At 52.5% G+C, this 22,046-nt stretch overlaps 2 protein-coding genes across 2 annotated transcripts in view; both read left to right on the plus strand.

Annotated features, from left to right (window-relative positions):
- The first annotated feature begins 3,417 nt into the window (after positions 1-3,417).
- On the plus strand, positions 3,418-20,838 carry LOC133358983 (low choriolytic enzyme-like). The gene is made up of 9 exons (XM_061577362.1): positions 3,418-3,601; positions 4,218-4,334; positions 15,016-15,133; positions 15,583-15,758; positions 16,564-16,645; positions 18,921-19,105; positions 19,796-19,875; positions 20,184-20,217; positions 20,762-20,838. Exons 2-9 carry the CDS (start codon positions 4,268-4,270, stop codon positions 20,836-20,838), a joined length of 819 nt encoding a protein of 272 aa, XP_061433346.1. The 5' UTR covers positions 3,418-3,601; positions 4,218-4,267.
- LOC133359129 (astacin-like metalloendopeptidase) overlaps positions 20,775-22,046 on the plus strand; it is a 44,340-nt gene continuing 43,068 nt past the window's right edge. Inside the window, exon 1 of the mRNA XM_061577523.1 lies at positions 20,775-21,059. Within this exon, the coding sequence (XP_061433507.1) occupies positions 20,858-21,059 (202 nt within the window). The 5' untranslated portion in view covers positions 20,775-20,857. The remainder of the gene's footprint in view (positions 21,060-22,046) is intronic.

Here is a 22,046-nt window from a genome sequence, read left to right on the forward strand (position 1 = left end):
AGGGCTTCGCCAAGTTTAGTTATGCGTTTGTCTCCAGGGATTGGTGTTTTATTTTGAGTTATATTTTAATGTCCTGAGGTTAAGTGTAACTAAGTTTCCACTTAAGCTTTCTGGAAATCGTATTCTTTAGTTTTTAGGAAGGTCATGTAGATAGAAAACATACAATACTAAATAATATATGCGGTGAATACGAGTAATATAAGGGAATTACTAATAAAAAGCCCCTATTGTTTGTTGGTTAATTCTTTTTGTTAAGTTTCTACTTTTCGGTAAGGAAAACGTTAAAGAAAACGCGAGTTGCAACAGTTGTTTTTCTATGCTCTGCACCTTATCCGTGCAACTCCAGATGTCTTGGGAGGTGAGGCCATCGACCTTTTGTCCATCTGGATGTCTCTGACCTCTTTGTGCCCGGATTCTTACCGTTTAATGGCCCTCCTCGTTTCACAGATTCCTTGTGTGCTTGTGAGGAGTAGTGGGTTGTTTTCATTATTCCATTTAAAAATATATAAAAAAAAATTTTGGAATTGTTCTTAATATATAAAAAAGGGGTATAGACACAACATCGCGTAGATAAAGATAAAAATAAATGACATTAGTATTAAAATAATGAATGAGAAATAATAATCCACTCATGTAGATTGTAGCCTGGTTCTTAATTGGAGTGAGTGTGAGGATTGATAATGTTCACTTAATCTTTGTCGCTAAGTTTTGAACTTTTACCGTTGTTAGAAGAAACATGAAAAAAAGACAGTTAACAAACGAAAAAAACGTCTGTTTCGTTATCCTTCGTCCGGGGGGGACGTGTGGGTTGTTCTGATTTTATGACTGGCTCCTTCTTTTGCCCCGGAGTTTATTATTTAATGGCAATTTACGACCTCCAGATGCTTGGTGTGGCTTGTGCCGGGTAGCGGGTCAAGTTTTGGGTTTATTTATTTATTTGTTTGTTTTTAAAAAATAGGCCGAATTATTCTTAATATGAATTTTGGAAAAAGGCATATATACAACATTAAGCATCTTGGAGGGTGAGTTATGATACTTAGCCAGTCCATTACAGTTCTAATGTTTATACCTAACATTCCCACAGACACCTCATGTGTGTAGAGGCTGTGATTATCAGCACAGATACATTTAACACGTAGGCTCTCATAATTGAGGTTTTTTTGGTTAGATCGCGTAAATATATAAATGTGTCGTTAAAACCTGCCACCACCCGACACAGCCAACTAGTGAGGGTTGTCACGTAAAAAGAACGTGCCAATTCGTCACTAGTACAGCACACTGGTGTGTTGGAGAGCCATGCCACAACATTTACAATATGAGTATGATGTTTCTCCAGTAATTACAACTAGCTTCATCAGGCGACAGCCAGATTTGTAGAGAAGTCCACCTGTTTCGTTCCTTATATAGAGGCGTAGATGTGGTGACCACGCTTCTGTACTCTTACGCAAAGTGGGGGGAGGGGGGGATTAATTAGTCAATGTACATTATGCATGTGCATTATGCGAGCCTCAAAGGGCTCATTAATCCCCCCCCCCCCCCCCCCCCCCACTTTGTCACTTTATTTACGCGATCTAACCCAAAAAACCTCTTATGGATGATATTGGTCGCAAAAGGCTACGTGTTAAAAGTAGGCTTTCTCCCGGCGCGGGAGAGCCTACGTTCACACCACACACGCATCTTTCTGAGTGAGAGGATGACTCGTTGCTGCTTTGCCCCCAGACGCTGCAGCCGGGAGCCAAGCTGGGGGAAGAGGCACTGCAGGAAATCCTCCCCGAGGTGAGGTGGTTCCCAGGGCTCCCTCGGCTCCTGCGTGGCACCGCGCACGGCGTTGGGGGTGGCGCGCGGCGCACAGGGGGCGACGCAACGAGCGCGACGCCCGGCCTACGGCTCGTAGAGCGACGCGACACTGCGCTCGCTGCAGCGCTGCGCTCCACGCGTCCACGCTGCGCTCTTTACACGGCAGTCGTGCCTCGTTACACCCGGACGTGGTCAGTGGGATCCCACGCTCCTTGTATTGATAAACCGCCGTGGAGCTAAACGTCGACAAATTAAATAATAATAAAACATTCTTGGAGCTGTATTGTGGGAAGAGAGAGGAATGCAGAATTCTTATCGTGCTATAAATACGCCCATGTCTATACTCCTTACTTTTATGAACCCACAATGACCAGTGTGGTGAAGTATGGTCAAATTACCCCTCAACCTGCACGATGTGAGGAGGCCCTCATGCAGCAGTAGATTGACGACACACACGTCCATGTACAAACTGCCAGCTACAATTCTCAGCTGACGAATTTTCTTAATGACAACAAAACGCGACTGCGATGCAACATGCCGAGACGTTCCAGTAACGGGCTACAGAACATCGGCGGTAATCCATTGTGACGTCACGTTACCACACGGCAGGGGGAGGGGGGAAGGGGAAGAGGCCCTTGCCCCAGCCAAGTGGGGAGCTCGCGTTAGGGAGGAGAGGGAAGAAGAAGCAGCATGCTGAGAAGCCAGGGAGAGGGGGGAGGAGGGACAGCTGACCCCCCAATAAACGAGTTGACCCACACGCGGCTGGTGTGCTTACCAGGCGGCCTTCCACCACTCCTCATTCCGCTGCCGCTTGACCACCGAGGGTGTCTGCCCCTCTCTTTCTCGTCCCCTAACTCCCCACCTCCGCGTGCACTTCGCTTATTGTAGACTCTGTGGGAAGGGAGACCACGTGACTTCGAGCTCCCAGTCCCTCCCTTTAATCTTGTGGCTCAAGTGCTCCATGCTCCTCTGTGCCAGGGGGGGTGTAGTTTCAGGGGGGTGTTGTGTCTGGGGGGTGTTGTACCAGGGGGGTGTAGTTTCAGGGGGGTGTTGTGTCTGGGGGGTGTCGTGTCAGGGGGATGTCGTGCCAGGGGGGTGTCGTGTCAGGGGGGTGTCGTGTCAGGGGGGTGTCGTGACAGGGGGTGTCGTGTCAGGGGGGTGTCGTGTCAGGGGGGTGTCGTGTCAGGGGGGTGTCGTGATAGGGGGGTGTCGTGTCAGGGGGGTGTCATGCCAGTGGGGTGTCGTGCCAGGGGGGTGTCGTGCCAGTGGGGTGTCGTTCCAGGGGGGTGTCGTGCCAGGGGAGTGTCGTGCCAGGGGGGTGTTGTGTCACTGTTTCCATGAAGGGGGTTTGTGCTCCTTCCACTTGCCCATTCGTCTTCCTGGCTGCGTTGCTAAAGGGTTGGAGTAGGGACGTGCTGCTGTCTCGTCATGGTAGCGGGTTTCAGGCCCCACAGAGTCTCTTCGACCGACGGGGAGAGGTTGGTGCCACGTGTCATTGGAAAGCACCAGAATATCGTGATGGAGATTTGCAACATCCGGACATAGCCAAAAGGCATGGAGGTAGTCAGATGGCGATTTTAACGTAGCTCTTGAGGATGAATGATGCAGGGGCCCTGGCCATGAGCACGGCTTGGCACACGCAGTGGGACACGGGCAGTGACATTGACGATGATCATCACGACAGTGACGTGAAGACGAGTGTAGCAGGCGGCGTGCGTGCATCTCTACCCCTCCACTCTGTCTCCCTGTCTCTCCCTGTGAGCGCAGCTGAGAGAGAAGCTGAAGTTGGAGACTGAGAGACGAGGTGAGGAGCACTCCGTGTGGTGTCACTTACACTCAGTGTGTGTGTCCCTTACATTCAGTGTGTGTGTGTCACATTCAGTGTGTGTGTCACTTACACTCAGTGTGTGTCACTTACATTCTGTGTGTCACACTCAGTGTGTATGTGTCACTTACACTCCGTGTGTCACTTACACTCCGTGTGTCACTTACTTACACTCCACGTGTGTCACTTACACTCTGCGTGTGTCACACTTACACTCAGGTATTGTCACAACTGTCACAGAGCACTTGGTGTGTGTCACAATCAGGCACTGTCACGCAACTAGTAAATGTCTCACAGTGAGTGTGCCTTTCAAGTCAGTAAAAGTGAGTGCGTCACAGTGAGTATGATAGTGATTATAGTGTCAAACGTTGAGTGTCTTACAGTGAGTGTGAGTGAATGACAGTGTCTCACAGAAAGTGATTGTGAGTGTGTGAGAATGCCAGTGAGTGAGTGACACTGTCCCGTCTCACCCAGACTACACGCTCCAGTGAGGAGACATTGCTGTGAATCTCACTGTCACAGTGAGTGTCTCAGTGAGTAAGTGTGAGTGAGTGCCAGTGAGTGAGAGTGAGTGACGCTGTCCCGTCTCACCCAGACTACACGCTCGAGTGGGGAGACATCGCCGTCCACCCCACGCGTCGCTCCATGCAGCAGTGGCCCAAGGCCGGGGATGGCCGAATCTACGTCCCCTACAAAGTGTCCCTCGCCTTCTGTGAGTGGCCTCGCCTCCTCCTCCCCCTACACCTGTACCTTGTCCATCCTGTACCTTGTTCATCCTGTGCCTTGTTCATCCTGTGCCTTGTTCATCCTGTGACTGGAATGTGAGATTGAGGTCAGAATTCACATCCACAGAGTGGCCCTTGTCTAGAATAAAGCGCAGGGTCCAATGTAAATCAGGATGTAAATTATTCAGAGCTGTGCTCTGTGTGGATTGATAATCACGTGACTGGGCGTAAGGGTGGCTGTGGCAAGCTGGTGGTGAGCGGAGAGTCAGGGACACGGTTTGTCCTTGAAGAAGAAACCCAACTCGGTGTCTCATTGTCTGTGAGATGTCGCCTTGTTACTTGAATGCGCGTGAGAATTAAGCCATATTCCCCGAATGCTGAATGATTGATGCTCCATTGAAATAGCTGCAGAAAAATGAGTTGTTGATTGACATTTCACTAATGGTCATCCTAAGGGAGAAATATAGAACCAGAACTCATGATTAAGATAGAATCTGAAGATTATTGGAGGAATTCACTGCAGCACTCTTTGTAAATAGATTCACATAGCCCCGGAACCAGACTGACTCTCAGATGAAGAGCACACACAAATCTAAGTGTAAAATTCCGACCTTATGGAAGAGGTACGTAGATGACACTTTTGTCATCTGGCCACATGGCCGGCCTGCTCTAGACCAATTTCTCGACCACATCAATTCCATACACCCAGCTATCAGATTCACCATGGAAGTCGATAAAGATGGCAAGCTACCCTTTTTGGATGTCCTAATCAAAAGAGACCTGATGGTTCAATGAGCCACTCTGTCTACAGGAAAGCCACCCATACGGATGCTTACCTAAAACCGGATTCCCACCACCATCCATCCCAGAAGAATTCCCTCATCAAGACTCTATATCAGGGGTCCTCAAACTTTTTAAACAGGGGGCCAGTTCACTGTCCCTCAGACCGTTGGAGGGCCGGACTATAGTTAAAACAAACTATGAACAAATTCCTATGCACACTGCATATATCTTATTTTGAAGTGAAGAAACAAAACGGGAAAAATACAATATTTAAAATGAAGAACAAGTAAAGTTAAATCAACAAACTTTCCAGTATTTCAATGGGAACTATGGGCCTGCTTTTGGCTAATGAGATGGTCAATGTCCGGTTCCATATTTGTCACTGCTAGTCGTAACAAGTGATGCAAGTGTGCATCCGTTAGTCTAGATCTGGTTGGAGATTTCAAATGTTTCATTCTGGAAAAAGTCTGTTCACAGACTTGTGCTGCCAAAGATGGTTGCCATTTTGAGTGCATGGTTCCTGAGATGAGGATATGTCTCAGAGGAGAGAGATGCATAGAAATTATGAAGGCTGCTTGACTTGAATGCGTCTTTCAGAGAGTCACAATTCTGCAGTTCAGCCAGTTCCATTTGGTAAATTGTATCCACATTTTCAATGTCAATAGAAAATGGGTTACGGAAAAGCTGTATGTCCTGTTCATGGAGATGAAGCTCTTTAAATCTAAATTGGAACTCCTTTTGCAATTTTTACAGTGAATCCACACATGTTTTGTTTGGGAATGCAACCAATGGTTTTTCCGCTAACAGATTTTGAGTTGTGGGGAGATGGCAGAAGTTTTCCTCCTTCACTTGTTTGATGAGGAGGCCCAATTTTACTTAAAATGCTTGGACATGTGATTGCATATCACAGATGAGCTTCCCCTTTCCTTGAAGTTGCACATTGAAACTGTTGAGTAGCTCTGTTACATCTGTCAGAAAGGCAAGGTGCCATTTCCATTCTGCATCATTGAGCTCTGGTACTTCTTTGTTTTTTGAAAGCAGAAAAGCTGTAATCTGTGGAAGTAAGTCATAGAAACGTTTCAAAACTCTCCCTCGACTCAGCCAACGGACTTGTGTGTGGTACAGAACATCTTCATAGTCAACATTTAGCTCCGACAGAAATTCCTGAACTTGTCTGTGGTTTAGTGCATGACCTCTAATGAAGTTAACACAAGATACCACAATTTTCATAACAGAGTCCCACTTCAGTGATTTACTACACAGCGCTTGTTGGTGGATGAGGCAGTATATGGCTATTGGATGAGAATGGTTATGTTTGTCCATCTCTTGGTTAATGCGAGCAATTACTCATTTCTTAGACCCCACCATGCTAGGAGCACCATCAGTTGTCACACTGGCTAGTTTAGCCCAGTTCAGCTCCAAACCATTCACAGTTTGGCAAACCTTTTCATAGATATCCTCTCCTGTAGTTGTTCCTTTGATGCTTTGCAGTGCAGCAAGCTCTTCTGTGACTTCGAAATAGTCATTCGTCCCACGATTAAAAATTGAAAGTTGTGCAGAATCACGAACATCATTGCTTTCGTCGAGTGCCAAGGAAAAATAGGAAAGTTTTTTTGTGGAGTTTTGCAAATGCTGATGCAAATTGTCTCCCATTTCTTCAATCCTCCGTGTAATTGTAGGTCCTGAAAGACTCACTGTACTAAACAAATCGGCCTTCTCTGGACACATCTCTTTGGCAACAGAAAGAAGGCATTCTTTAACAAATTCTCCCTCCACGAATGGTCTGCCAGTGCACGCTATTAGCTTGGCAACTTGAAAACTTGCTCGCAGTGATGAAATATTTAGCTGCTTCTGCTTCACAAAAGTATTTTGCTGAGTTGTTAATGTATTTTTCAGTTTTAATATTTTATCTTTTCTCACTTCTCCGACCAATCAATCATATTTATCTTTATGTTGAGTTTCATAGTGTCGATGTAAATTGTATTCTTTGAACACAGACACTATATTCTGGCATATCAGACACACAGCTCTTTCCTTGTACTGCATGAAAAAGTAATCATAAGTCCACTGTTCTTTGAATATCCTACACTCCGAGTCAATTTTTCTCTTTCTTGACATCATTGTTTCCTAGGGAGTCAAAATTGCTATTAGTAAAATACCAATATATATACAGCGCTACAAAAACAATATACCTGCAATAACTTTGCCCACACAGAGACATACAAACTGCACTGCCCATCAATGTAGTCTGATTGGGGGAACTCTGCTTTTACCCCAGGCTCACACTGGTGCGGATGCCATTAAAAAGTTAATTACATCTGCAGTTTTGTTCACAGATCGCAGTGCGGTGGGCCCAATGAGTGCCCACCGCCGCAGCTCAATCAGTGCTCACCAGCGCAGCCCAATCAGTGCCCACCAGCGCAGCTCAATCAGTGCTCATCAGCGCAGCCAAATCAGTGCTCGCCACCGCAGCCCAATCAGTGCTCACCAGCGCAGCCCAATGAGTACTTACCAGCGCAGCCCAATTAGTGCTCACCAGCGCAGCCCAATTAGTGCTCACAAGCGCAGCCCAATTAGTGACCATGGGCCGGATAAATGTCCTCAGCGGGCCGCATGTGGCCCGCGGGCCGTAGTTTGAGGACCCCTGCTCTATATCATAGAGCCCAATGCATCTCCGACCAGGAACACATTTCCAGTGAACTCAAACACGTACGCCAAGCTCTTAAGGCTAATGGTTACTCCGACTACACAATCCGCAAAGCCATCACTCCAACCATCAAGAAGGATCCTGTTGAGGAGCCTTTCAAGACCATCACCTTACCCTACATTGCTGGGGTCACAAAAAAGATCTCCAAAATCCTGATTAAACACAAGATCCAGGTCCGATTCAACACAGTACACAAAATCCGTGATCTGGTACCGCCTGTAAAAGATGTGGTTCCAGACATACAGTACCCTGGCGTCTACAAACTAAGTTGCCTCTGTGGTAGCAGTTACATTGGGGAAACCAAACGACATGTCTCGGACCGCATCCGTGAACATAAAGCAGACCTGAAACACGGTAGGACAAACTCCTCAGCCGTGGCAGATCACTGTTACAACTCAGTGGGCTCACATGACATTGACTTCTCCAAGACAGAGGTTCTCTGCAAGCCATCTGGCTATCATGAGAGATTCGTTCATGAGGCGATCCACATATACAAACAGAGACAATTTTAACCGAGAAGATGGATTCTGGCTTAGCAATCATTGGAAGGACGTAATAAACCATTTCGGATCTTAACTGATTGTGTTCACGTTTACGGTGACTTTCAGACCGCGTTTCCACTCACTGGCATTGCATTCTCCGCAGGGAATGGATTCTTTGCTCCGCTGCAAGTTTTCCCACCACGACTCACCCATTGACACGACGGTCAATTGTACAGTGTATAATAACAAATAGTATAACATTTATATGCTTAATACAATGTACAAAGTAATATATAGTATCGTAATTGTATAGTAAACATATAGCAGTGTGATACACATTAAGGTGGGTAGAATAATACATAGTGTTATATTAAAATGTATAAGGTATAGGGTGGTTTATAGCAATACAGTATATAATTTAATGTTGGGTTTATCTATGGCAGTATATAGTACGGTGTATGCTCGTGTGATGTAAGAGAACAAAGTTTAGATGGAAGCATATTATATAATTTTTACGACGTAGAATTGTAATGTATTACTTGCTGTGAGTAACTCAGCTTATTGTAGAGTATAGTAAGTACACTGATGGTGCTATGCAGTTTATACTTTAGTTTTTTATGTAGTTTATACTTTAGTTTTCTACGTGGTTGTTTAGTAACTGCAGCTACATACTATTAACATTCCTTTCCTTTGTTAATGCTACTCCGTACACCCTCCCTTGGTGCTGCTGATCCTGCATAATGCATGGGCATAATATGACTTTGAAAACCCCCCGCCCACCTCCTACGCATTTCCCATGAATATGCTAAATTCCTCTTCATATGCACATTATTTTTGTTAAGGCGCTCTTCTTGCACCTCCAACCCAGCGTATATATAAGCTCCTAGCTTGGTAGTGTCTCATTCTTCACCTGAAGACGGCTGCTTGTGTTGTAGCCGAGACGTCGGGAGAATTATTTTATTATGTTTTATTTTTATTATTTTATTACTTCCCTTCTACGTGACTTTACCGAAAGAACCAAGAAGATAAATCTAAGTGTCTATATAAACACGGCATCATCACACATGGAGGTCTGTAACCAGGCCTCGAGTCAATGACTTGAATTAGTCGTGACTCGTGATACACGCATAACACCGTGCATGTAGGACCCAGTGACATGCAGTGCATACTCAGTGTGTGTGACTGTGATGGAAATGCCTTATTGGGGCCAATGGAGTGGAGGAAGCGGTGCACACGACACGGAGAGCGCAGAGCGGCGTTAGGGAGGCTCGCGTCACCACCGCAGATCATGGAGATTCCTCGCATCGCCGGGCGGGGGACTGCGGGGCGGAGATTTCACTCGTGCAGGAACCCCGCTCCAGACTTTATCTGAAGCATTGCCGCTCACTCAACACAGCTTGATTAGACATTAAAAAGAACGGATACCAATTAGAAAGGACAGATAACGATGTTTGTTCTTCATCTGCTGTGTTAGTTCTTTATCCGCTGTCTAGTACGTGTAGTGGGGACCCAGTGAATGAGTGTTAATCAATAAGCCACACGTGACAGATGCTATCCAATCAAAAGCAGCGGTAACCATGACGCTACTCTAGAACAACGAGTAGATCGCAGTACCCGCAGTGGCCATGAAAGAGAAGCAGCTCTCGCATAACTCTGTCAACTCAAATAAAGCAGCACCATGGTTTGAAGGAGCGATGCCTCCTGCTGCCGAGCGGAAGCGCAGGGAGAGGTGGCGGTGGCGGCCGTGGGGCCGAGGCGGCGGAGCGGCCCCCGGGCCCTCCCCAGGGAGCCCAGCGCTACCGCCACTCTTGCTCCACCCCACACTGTGCTCCTCTCTGTGCCCCCCGCTCCACCCCACGCCGTGCCACCCGCTGTGCCCCCCGCTCCACCCCACACCGTGCCACCCGCTGTGCCCCCCGCTCCACCCCACGCCGTGCCAGCCACTGTGCCCCACGCTCCACCCCACGCCGTTTCAAGATTCAATTTTCATTTATTTGGTATAGCCCTGTGAGCCATGCGGCTCTTAAGTCGGGTGCAACCGCAACAAACAAAATATAAACAGAGAACATCTCAAAGCGACGCGGCGCAACAGAAACATCCTGGATAAACCAGCAAATCTTCCAGAAAAAAAACGTATTACAACGCTGTGTGCAAAAATCCCAGTGTGATGCAAGTCAAACAACAACAACCATAAGACAATTTAGATTAACCATATGTTTTCAAAATCACCAAAATAAAGCTATAAAAACAATATAACAACAGTAATCGTAGGAACTGTGATTCAAATTTAACAATAAACGATATACATAACATGTACCAAACTTGCAGCCATAGCTGGCAGCATGACACTCCCAGTGTGTGATGTGTGAGTGAGTCAGTGGTAGTGTGAGTGAGTGTATGATGTGTGAGTAAGCGTATGAGTGAGTCAGTGTATGATGTGTGAATGAGTCAGTGGTAGTGTGAGTGAGTGTATGATGTGTGAGTCAGCGTATGATGAGTGAGTCAGTGACTGATGTGTGAGTGAGTCAGTGGTAGTTGAGTGAGTGTATGATGTGTGAGTCAGCGTATGATGAGTGGGTCAGTGTATGATGTGTGAGTGAGTCAGTGGTAGTGTGAGTGCCTGTATGATGTGTGAGTGAGTCAGCGTATGATGAGTGATTGAGTCAGTGTATGATGTGTGCGTGAGTCGGTGTAAGATAAGTGAGTGTATCACGGCCTCCTCCCACCATCACGGCCTCCTTCCTGCCATCACGGCCTCCTTCCTGCCATCACGGCCTCATCCCCCCGGCTCCCTCGGCTCCGTTAGCTCCCTCGGCTCCATCGGCTCCCTCCGCTTCGTCGGCTCCGTTGGGGCGGCACAGTGTGGGCCGTGTGGCAAGAGCATCCAGTCAGGGTCTCCCTGTTGGCTACCGCCTGGTGGGGCTGGAGGTCCCCGCGGCCCGCCCGCAGTGGCAGCCGGCCTCGCCCAGACCTCCCACGTCCCGTCCTCCCCAAGCGTTTCCTGGCTCAGCCGGCCGCTGGAGAGCAAGACGAGGCTGCCGCTGGAGATGGCACCCGAGGCTGGGGAGGTGATGGCCAGAGACTCGCTGCTTGCGGGGGACTCGGCCGAGAGAGGAGAGGCCGAGGGAGAAGAGGCTGCATGTTTCCCCAGGGAGGCCCGGGCCTCTGGGGGGTCTGCCATTCCACATAGCTGGGAGATGCCTCGCTGTGTGGGAGACGGCTTCCGTCGAAGAAAGATGGCATTCCCAGGCTCACGTCAGCGGAAATGCCAGGCGGCACTGCAGGTGACTGAGTTGAACCGCCCCGCGTGCTGCTGGACGGAGCAAGCAGTACGTCCCTCCAATTGCCACCGCCGCCACCGTCGACGGAGTCGCCCGGGGAGTACGAGCGCGGACGTCCCTCGGACGAGACGTGAGATGACGCCTCCAATTGCCCGTCCCTGTATGAGTCGTCCTCGCCCAGCTCCTCACCCTCATTCTCATCGACGGCGCCGTAGAAACGCAGACGCTCCCGGCACGAGGCCCCAAACTCGCTGCCTGTGGTCGCTTCCAGCAGCGAGCCGCCCAGGCCGAGGGCAGAGCATTGCTTGTCGCTGCACGGCGTGTCCACCTCCTGGATGGCACTCAGCTCGTGTTGCTCGATGAGTCCCAGACGGCAGAGGCGTGAGCGGGCCACAGTGGGCCGTTCGCGGACGGGCTGCCCCAGGTGAAACACAGAAACCATGCCCACCACGATCCCGCCAGCTCCAGAGAGAAGTCCGACGGCCGGCAGCGGTTCATCCTCAGACAACAAGTTGAAGGCACCGTGCTCCGTTGCATCCTCACCAATGTGGTCCAGCTCCTGTGGATGGCTCCGCTCTGGGATTTTGGCGCTGCCGGGCCCCTCCAGGGCTCGGAACAGGGAAGACATTAGGTCGTACCGCTGAGCCAGCTCGGAGTTTTCCCACGCGGCCGCCGGCCTCTCACCGCCCCCGACGCCAATATCCTCTGTGGAGCCGGATAGGTTATGCTGCTGCTGCACTTCCTCATCGCTGCTCCACACTCCTCCTTCCACCTCTGCACTTCGCCCTGGCCCTCCCACCTGTGCGTCGGCATCGCTGGAAATTACCGGGCATCCCATGGCCGAGGTGCAGATTCCACCGGCCACGGGGGATCGGAGTCCGCCTGCGATGGCGCCTCGAGCTCGGTTGGCAACGCCACTTTCCCGGCGAGCCACGAGGGAACCGCTCGGCTCCGCGGTCCCACACTGGGGGCGGCTGCCTCTCCCTCGTCCAGCTCGAAGTCGAGCATTCCTCGTGACGTGGATAACGGCACCGTCAAGCACTTTCCCTTGAACGAGACAAGTTGTTTGGAATTTGTCAATTGCACTGCGGTGGGGGGTTCCAGGAGTCCCCGCCACAAGGCCGTGGCGCCACATGCTACCTGTGCTCGAGCGTCAGACTGCGTTTTCTGTCGCGGCGGTTCGGCACTCGGGACCGTCACCCTGCTCTGCTGCCGCGGTTTGCCCAGCGGGAACGCAGCGGGCATGACGGACTTAAACTGGGCTTGTTGTGGCTGAGAGGGCGAGGCCGGGACGCGGCCTTCGAAAGCGAGCTCCACAGGCGAGGCCGCCGTGCTCAACGGAAGCAAAGGAGCGGCTGGTCGTGGGGACAGCAGGAGCGAGGTGTCCACGCACGGTAGATCGGATCCCGTCAACCGCCGATCCAAAAACATCGCCGCTCGCGACGCCTCCGCGCCCGAGAGCGACGCGCAAACGGTTCTGTCAGGCGCAAGTGGTGAGGTGCCAGCAGAAGGCGCTGCCACCTGGTGCGGGCCGCTGACAGGAAGTCATGGTGGGGCAGCAGCTGCACCGACCGGGGGTGAGCACCTCCTGGTATTCCTTGAGCCTCTCACGGGCATCCTCCACAGACTGCTGATGCATCCTGTTCTGTTGCAGGAGCCACTACTGGTGAAGCCGAAACGCGAGAGTGTGCTCATCTGGCCTGGACAGCGCAGGCTCCAATACCCCCCTTGGTGTCATGTCCAGGGAGCGAAGTGCACGAGGAAGAGTCGCTGCCTGCTCTCCCTGCGCCAAATCATCCTGCCCCGTGCTTTTCTGTCCAGCCGACCAGGCTTGGGTGCCTTGACTTCCACCCTGGAGGCAGGCGAGATGCGACCAGAAAGCCACATGTGCGTGTGCACTCCCGGAGCCTCCAGCTCACTTCGCTGTTGCTCAAGATGAGCCTCCAGCTCTCTCTTCTGCTGCTCCAGCTGCTCGAGCAGCAGCAGCTGTTGCCTCTTCTGCTCCTCCAGCAACGACGCCTGCTGGTGGCACTGCGTGGCGGGCGTCTGCCTAGTTTCGAGCAGCTCACGTGGGCGGACGATGGAGGCCGCCCAGGCCACAACTCTCTCGTGTCCTGCTTCCATCCACGAGGGCCCCTTCGACAGATCCACGGGCCGCGTGGGCCCTGCCTGGGCCCGAGAGAGCCACTGCTCGCGCTGGCTGTTGATGCGGCCCAGCAGGTGGCTCAGGGCGTTTTGAGTAGGCCGATGGGGCCCTTCGACGCCCTCTCCTCCTGCAGCCTTGTTGGTCTCAGGATGAGCAGTAGAGGGCCCGGCCGTGGGTTCCTCCTTTTTCTCTGCTTCCCCTGCTAGCGCCACCTCCGATTCTAGCTCAGTTCCACGCATGAGCAGCCCGCCGTGATCCGGGTGTCCTGCAATCTCAACCTTCTCGACCTCCTCGTCCTGGTTGCAAACCGACGGTGTGGGTAGAGGGTCTGGGCACATGCACGGATCGGCACGCAACCTCGCGCTGCCGGCGTAGAGGTCCTCGAAGGCTTACTCCATATCCCTCTGCTGCTCCTGGCGGATCTCAATGCGCCGGTGGGGTGGGTCAAACAGGCCTGTGGGCAGTTGGGACACCGTTTGCCTCCTGCGCCTCCAGTTTCCCTGCTGCTTCACCTTCAGCTCCTGCATTAGCCGGTCTCGGTCCTGCTGCAGCAGCACCATGCGCAGGGCATGCGACCCGCGCAACCTCGCCTTCCCGCTCCGTCTGCTCCTGCAGCGTCCGCAGACTCTGCTCCTCCTCGGCGGCAGCCGCTCGCACGTTCACCTGCCGAGTGTCAATCTCACGGTTGGCGCAAGGCTCCAGCAGGTGGTAGTGGGTCTGGGAAAAGCACTCAACGTCGTGCCACCCACTGTGCCCCCCATTTCACCCCACTCCGTGCCACCCACTGTGCTCCACGCTCTACCCCACGTGATGCCACCCACTGTGCCCCCCACTCCACCCCACGCCGTGCCACCCACTGTGCTCCACACTCTACCCGACGTGATGCCACCCACTGTGCCCCTCGCTCCACCCCACGCCATGCCCCCCACTGTGCCCCACGCTCCACCCCACGCCATGCCACCCACTGTGCCTAACGCTCCACCCCACGCCGTGCCACCCACTGTGCCCCACGCTCCACCCCACGCCGTGCCACCTGCTGTGCCCCACACTCCACCCCACGCCGTGCCACCCACTGTGCCCCACGCTCCACCCCACGCCATGCCACCCACTGTGCCCCACGTTCCACTCCACACCGTGCCCCTCTCCGTGCCCCACGCTCCACCCCATGCCGTGCCCCACGCCGTTGGCTGTGCTTGGCGCTCGCTGCTCGTCCTAGGCTCTTCCCGCTCACGCCGGCCCTGCCGCTCACTCCCGGCATGTGACCTGCAGACGATGGGGATGTCAAGAAGATCGAGGAGGCGGCACTGGAGTTTGAGGGGAAAACGTGCGTCCGGTTCATCCCTCGCTGCAACGAGGCCGACTATATCTACATACACGCATGGGAGGGGTGAGATACGGAGACACGGACACTACAGAGACATGGACACGACAAAGACACGTACACTACAGAGACACGGACACTACATTTCTCTGTGATGAGTGGTCAGTGAATGGGGCTCTGTGCTCAGGCTGGGGTTGTCTCTGTGTGATGAGTGAATGGGGCTCGGTGCTCAGGCTGGGGTTGTCTCTGTGATGAGTGGTGAGTGAATGGGGCTCGGTGCTCAGGCTGCGGTTGTCTCTGTGTGATGAGTGGTGAGTGAATGGGGTTCGGTGCTCAGGCTGGAGTTGTCTCTGTGTGATGAGTGGCGAATGAATGGGGCTCGGTGCTCAGGCTGGGGTTGTCTCTGTGTGGTGAGTGGTGAGTGAATGGGGCTCGGTGCTCAGGCTGGGGTTGTCTCTGTGTGATTAGTGGTGAGTGAATGGGGCTCGGTGGTCAGGCTGTGGTTGTTTCTACAGGAATTGGTCATTCCTGGGCCATCAGGGCGGGGACCAGGCGCTGTCCCTGGAGCCCGGCAAGGTGACCAAGGGCGTCGTTCTGCACGAGTTCATGCACGCGCTCGGCTTCCACCACGAGCACTGCCGCAGCGACCGCGACGACCACGTCTGGGTGCTGAGCGACAACATTGATCCAGGTGGGGTGCGGGGAGAGCTAATGGATGCACACCTCCGGTAGTTAGTTCTACACCTGATCCGAGCCTCCTCACAGTGAGTTTAACTCAAAACAAGTATCTTCTAGAGTCTGCCTACATCACTCGTGGAGAGATAAAGGTCGTGGAGAGTGAAGCTGCCTCAGGCCAGGACCTACTGAACTTCCGTTTACACATTCTGAGTAGTGGATTTGTGATTAGTCAGGGGCTGTGAGTCTGACATTGGAGGTTGCCATGACGCTGTGTGGCCTGCTTCACCCTGTGGTGACAAACACCCGCCCTGTGCTTTCTGACATCAAAGAGCCCTCCAGTTCCCCTGCCCTGGGCTTTGGAGATGTTGGTGTTTGTATCTGCGCTGTGTGCTCAGAGCCAGCTGTGCGTTGTCGCTCCCAATGGTGTAAGGGGCGGCCTCTGTTGTTGATGCTGAGAAGCTGCCTCTGGTGTCACATGAGGCTCTCACTGGCCTCAGTGAGTGCCGTGCTGCAGCGAGCTGTGGGACTCGTCCCCGTGTGGATGGCACGAGTTGTAGGCATGCATATTGTTTGGGATGCATTTGCTGTGTGGTGGGGGTTCATTAGAATACCTGCACGCTGCAAACCCATATCACCGGAGTCTGCCCTGTTACCCATCAGAGTGCACCATGCCTGGCACAGGCGCTGTGGAGGCACCGCTACTGTTGTGAAGTGACAGAGGAGTGCTTTTTGTATGCGTGGGGGAGGTACGTGATTGAATATTTCCCATGAACACGGTTGTTTATGTGAGTCTGTACACTCGGTGTGTTGTGTTTCAGAGTGGAAGGACGCGATTGAGAAGAAGACATCACAAGTTCACACGACCCCCTACGACTACAGCTCCATCACCCACTACAGCACGTGAGTCATGTGGCCCAGGCTCCATGCAGGGGGATGTAAGCCTGCGCTTACATCATCGTCATCGGCCATTATCTATCCTCTACTGTCTGCAGGCCTCCCCACATCGTCCCCATGCCCTTATCATGCTTTAAACCATCTCACTGCTGCAGTGAACTTATCTCACTGTCTCCATCTCCTAAGAGGTTGTCCTCTCGGGCATGTTCCCTCCTTTAGCTGCAATTCCATCACCATTCTTGTCCGCCTTCAAGATCCTCCATGATTCCAACCCTCATCTCTCCCCCCTCATCTAATTTCCCTCCAAGCACTCTCAGCAGCCGTGGCTTTTGTTGAAGCCCCCAGGCAACATTTGCTGAGTGGGAGGTTGCTCATTCCCGTGTGTTCCCTTCGGGGTCTGGAACTCCCTTCACCTGCCATCCATGCTGTCGACTCCCTGCCCCTGTGTAAGTCCAGACTCAAGGCCTTCCTTCTTTCCTCCGCCTACGACTACCTTTGTCTAGAGAATCCCTCCACCCTGTGGGTACGGTTTCTAGAAGGTGCGTTCCTGTGCCGTAGACATCCGTTCAGCCTCACCAGACCATGTGGCCAGGCTGTGTCGGCACTAACCCCTTGGCTGATAGTCGTGGGGAGGTGGGGTTTTTGTTCATTACTGATAGCAATTCAACTGTAATGATTACCCCCCCCCCCCCAACTCCCCCCACCTAAGCACTTCGATGTTTACTCTCACGTTTGCATTGTTTGTCAATGAAGGCCTCCATTTTTAGCCATCTTGGCTTGTCTGACCATACTTCACCATATTGGCTATCATGGGTGAGTGCAGGGGTGTCCCAATACCACTTCAATTATCACTCGCCACTGATGTCAACCATGGCTGGGAAAGTAGTGGCCCGCTGGCAGCCACGTGATATCAACGCCACGCGACGTTAAACGCATCCATGGGTAGTCATTCATCGGCGACTTTGTAGTGAAACAACGTTAAACGGACCGACATTAAGCGAGCACTGCCTCTACTTAAATTTTCTATGTAGATACAGATACATTAAGCGGATGCATTGTCTGCTTCATTTTCTTGCAATGCGATTAGCTGAGCCCCTGGCGCTTACTGCACTGCCAGCATCGCACTATCCTGACGCCGGTCACGTGATCAAGGTTTGCCTCTGTGTGGTCACAGTGGTTCTACTCCAGCCCTTCTCAAGTTAGTGTGCAACTGGCTTCATTTAATCATTCCAACATAATACAATGCATTGGAGAATAGAGTGGGTACCTTAGAGGGTAACTGAAGGACAAGTAACAGTGAGCCACCAGTCGACACGAATATACTCTATGATAATTGGTTCTTTACCCTTCTATCTGGCAACAAAACTGACACCTTTTTTTTGTTGCCAGATAGAAGGGTAAAGAATCAATTATCATATTTTTACTGGCAAATGAGGTCCCCATAGAGTAGAATATACTCTAATTAATAGCTTTAATCTCATTAATTTTTCTACAGCTGTGGATATTTGATCTCCTTCCCCCATGCGGTGGGGCGTAGTAACCTCGCTGTGGTGAGTGCAGGGGAGCGGCGAGGCGCGAGAGTCAAAGTCTCTTGGCACTCCGTGCCCTCTGCCTGAATGACCGCGCTCACCAGCAAGAAGGGCACAGCCTGGGAACGCCTCCGGGTGGCCTCTCGGAGCTGGCGACAACAACGCCGCTCGCAAAGCAGAGCTGGCTCAGCCAGGCCTCTCCCTGCTCACACGAACTCGAATGAGACACGGGGCGGCACTTATCTCCATTGGATGCCCTGAGCCAATGGTGACATTCTACATTCCCATGGCAGGGCCAGTCGGCCCAGAGTGCGATCACTGTTCAATGTTTGCAATGTGGTGTTTTTGTATTGAGCCAGGAGGTTTGATGGGGCCAAGTGACCCCAACCAGGATTAGAACTCTGCCCTTGCGATGACTGGATCTCCATAACCACAGCATCACCCAGCTGATTACCAGGGTCGATTGGTGCAGTGCAACCGTCTCACAGCACAGCCCCCTCTGCCTGCAGGGTGCACGAGCTGAGTGCTGAAGTCTGGAGGAAGTACACATTGCTCCTTATAGGAGGCACCACACGGCCACCGTGTGTGGAGACGGCTGTGCCCTTGACAGCCGCCAAGCGCAGCTCTCCGCACACAGCAGCGCGGCTGCGCGTACGGGAGCTGCGTCTGTGCCGTGTGACCGCTGTCCCGTTTAGAGCAGTGCCATGCGCACCATGGCGGCGCGTACCGACGGTGCCACTGTGTGCCCACAGGACGGCCGGCTCCAAAGACGGGAAGAGCGCGACCATGCTCCCCAAGCACAAGAGCAGCACGCGCCGCTTTGGGGGCGGCCACAGCCTCAGCGACGGGGACGTTGAGAAGATCAAGGAGATGTTCGAGCGAGAGCCGGCAACAGCGACGCCCAGCATAGCCACATCACAGCCTGGCTCCTCTACAGGTGCCCGGCAGGGGTAGCAGCCGCCATAGCAGCAGCAGCATCCACAGCAGCAGCAGCCATTGCAGCAGCAGCAGCCACAGCAGCAGCAGCCACTACAGCAACAGCCACAACAGCAACAGCAGCAGCCATATCAGCAGCAACAGCCACTGCAGCTAAAACAACCACTGCAGCCACAGCAGCAGCTGCCACAGCAGCAGCAGCTACAACAGCAGCAGCCATAGCAGCAGCAGCAGTATCAGCCACTGCACGCACAACCACAGTAGCAGCTGCTGCACCCACAGCCACTACAGCAGCCACTGCAGCGTCAGTGAGCCCAAGGAACAGCTCCACCGTGGCTGCCCTGCGAGACAGCAACAGCTCACAGAGTCTACTTGCTCCATGAGCGTTAGTATAGTGGTTAGCGCGCTGCACTACAAACCCGGTGACCAGAGTTCGATACCCGCTTACGGCCAACACCAGTGATGATTATCTGAACCGGTCCTGGGCCTCCCCTAGGTCGCCTCAGCCTCAAATTATTACCTGGTACGGTGTGTAAACATCACCACTAGGGAGTCAAAGGCGGCCAGGCGTGGTGCTGGCCATCCACCCCCTCGTGCCGTTCTGGCCTCCATAGGTGCTCACTAACGGCACTTACCCCAACAGTCTGTTAAGGCTATATGGGGGAGCTTTGTCTCTATTGTGTGTGTGCAGGAGCTCGAGCAGGAGCCAGCACCACACACAGAGATGCTGGTGCCTGCACGAAGGAAGACGCGATGAGATTGTTTACCAAGGTACCCTAAGCAACGCACGGGTGGTGTCGCCAGGGCTGCGTCCATAAGTAGCCGCTGTGCCGCATTGTGGGGCTACATCATGGGCAGCAACAGGCAGTGCAGCAAAACACATTGTTGTACTGTACTTCTACGTGTCCACGTGTATGCTTCACATACCCGCACCGACCAGCGTGGTGGAGTCTGGTCCAATAACCCTCACAGCCTGCCACCTCTTTTCTACAACCTGCAGCAGCGCTTGCAGTGGCTCTGAGCAAGAGCAGCCGTCACGTGCGTTTGTGTTGACTCAGATGTCTGTCTTTGTTTTGCAGCTGCGCCAGGAGGTGAAGGGAAGCAGCATGAGAGGTACTCACAAACCTGGCTATTCTGTAGTTTTAAGCAGCTGACTTAGGCGATAGTCATGTCTGCAATAAACGACCTCAGGTGTAGGCAGTGATTCCCTGTAGTACACAAGTGTGGCTCCAGGTTAACCTGCACTGTTGTGGAAAAATGTGAAAGTAAATTGATTGCAACACTCGCTGAAGCGCTATCCCCTGCCTACAAGAACACATTCTTCCCTTGGTATTAAAACTCCTCAATACCAGAAGCATTGTTCAGGACACCTATGCAGACATTTAAACACACAATATTTTTCTGACTACATTTTTAAACCTTTTACATCACTCAAGCACTTGAGTGATGAAAAAGAGAGAGACACACCAGCCGATTGTGCATGCCAGCTGCTCTCAAGTTTTCCTGCACTAGAAGCTCCATTACACGTTAGAAGTACACAGACTGCTACGCGCAGCTACCACGTGGCCACTACCACCCTACAGGCTGTCAGAAATCTGCCCCTCCGTTACTGTTACTTGGAGCACAGAGTGCAGTGACCCTTGAACCACGCTCCCAGGTTTGTTCCTCGTCGCTGGCTGGGAGAGCAGACTTTCTGTGCTGGTTGAGGGCGCTGCAGGGCTGTGGTTGTGGTGAAGGTCGCCGTTACGCGGAGATGCTCGCCGTGCCGTTTCTGCCGCTGTGGAGAGAGCGGCGCTCTGGAGCGCGTGCGGGAGCCCTCCCCGTATGCCGTGTCTCGGCAGGAGCACCTTCGCCTTGTGGAGTCAAGGACGGCGTCTCCACAGGCAGAGTGGGACGCTGGCCCCAGGGCCCGGGTGGCCAGGTGTGCGTCCCGTACAAGCTCTCCGCTGCCTTCTGTGAGTGCCTCCTGCACCACAGTGCACTCATGCTGCTCCATGCTGCAGGGTTCACAATGTACTCATCTATTTTATAGTTCAGTGTAATCACTACAATATCGATTTGAATCCAGTTCACTGTTGATACTGGCCCAAGCGTTATTGATATGCGAGTGAGGCGTTATTGATACGTGAGTGAAGCGTGAGTGAGGTGTTTGTAAGGCATTCATTCGCCAGTGAGGTGTTATTAAGATGCATGTGAGGTGTGAGCGAGGTGCTAGTGAGGATTGTGTAACGTGCGAGCGAGATGCTTTTGAGGCACCACTGAAGCGTGAGTGATACGCCAGCGAGGTGTGAGCGAGGTGTGAGACGCTCGTGAAGAGCGAGCGAGGCGCGAGTGAGGCGACCGTGTGTCCCATGGCTCGTGTGTTAATCCATCTCACGACATCACACGACCACTCACGGCTCCCGCGCCAGAGGGAGTCACGGTTCTCGCGCCAGATGGAGACACGACCGCTCCGCATCGTGGCCAGCGTCACCAGAGTTCCGCTAGGCCGCGATGCCCATTGTAATTGTGCCGATTCTCACCATGCCAGCCGAGTACCAGGAGAGATTCACTCGGCTTCGGTCACGTGATTGGCAATGACGCGGTTACGAGTGTTACTCAGTGGAAGTCACGTGTCTGGGGAACCAGCCCCGTACAGTCACGTGCAGCGACTGTGCACATTACAGTGGCACAGAAACCCCATCCTGCAGTGCGCTCCCTGTGATGCTCTTTACAAAGACACCGGCGTGGTCAGGGGCACGGCTGGGTCTCAAGCAGTAAGGCAGGCAGGACTCCCCATCATTCCAAGTCAATGAGAGTGCTTTCTCTTCTAAGGACCAGTGGTGCATCGCTGTTGAAATGAGCAGTGGTGGAAATTCCACATTCCCTCCAGTGTTGGCGCGACTTATTTTATTAACCCAAGACTAATAATGGGCTGAGTTGATTATCAACCAGATTGTGGT

Source organism: Lethenteron reissneri, chromosome 64 (assembly GCF_015708825.2).
Source record: "Lethenteron reissneri isolate LAM-NWPU_2019-01 chromosome 64, ASM1570882v1, whole genome shotgun sequence".
NCBI classification, from domain to species: Eukaryota; Metazoa; Chordata; class Hyperoartia; order Petromyzontiformes; family Petromyzontidae; genus Lethenteron; species Lethenteron reissneri.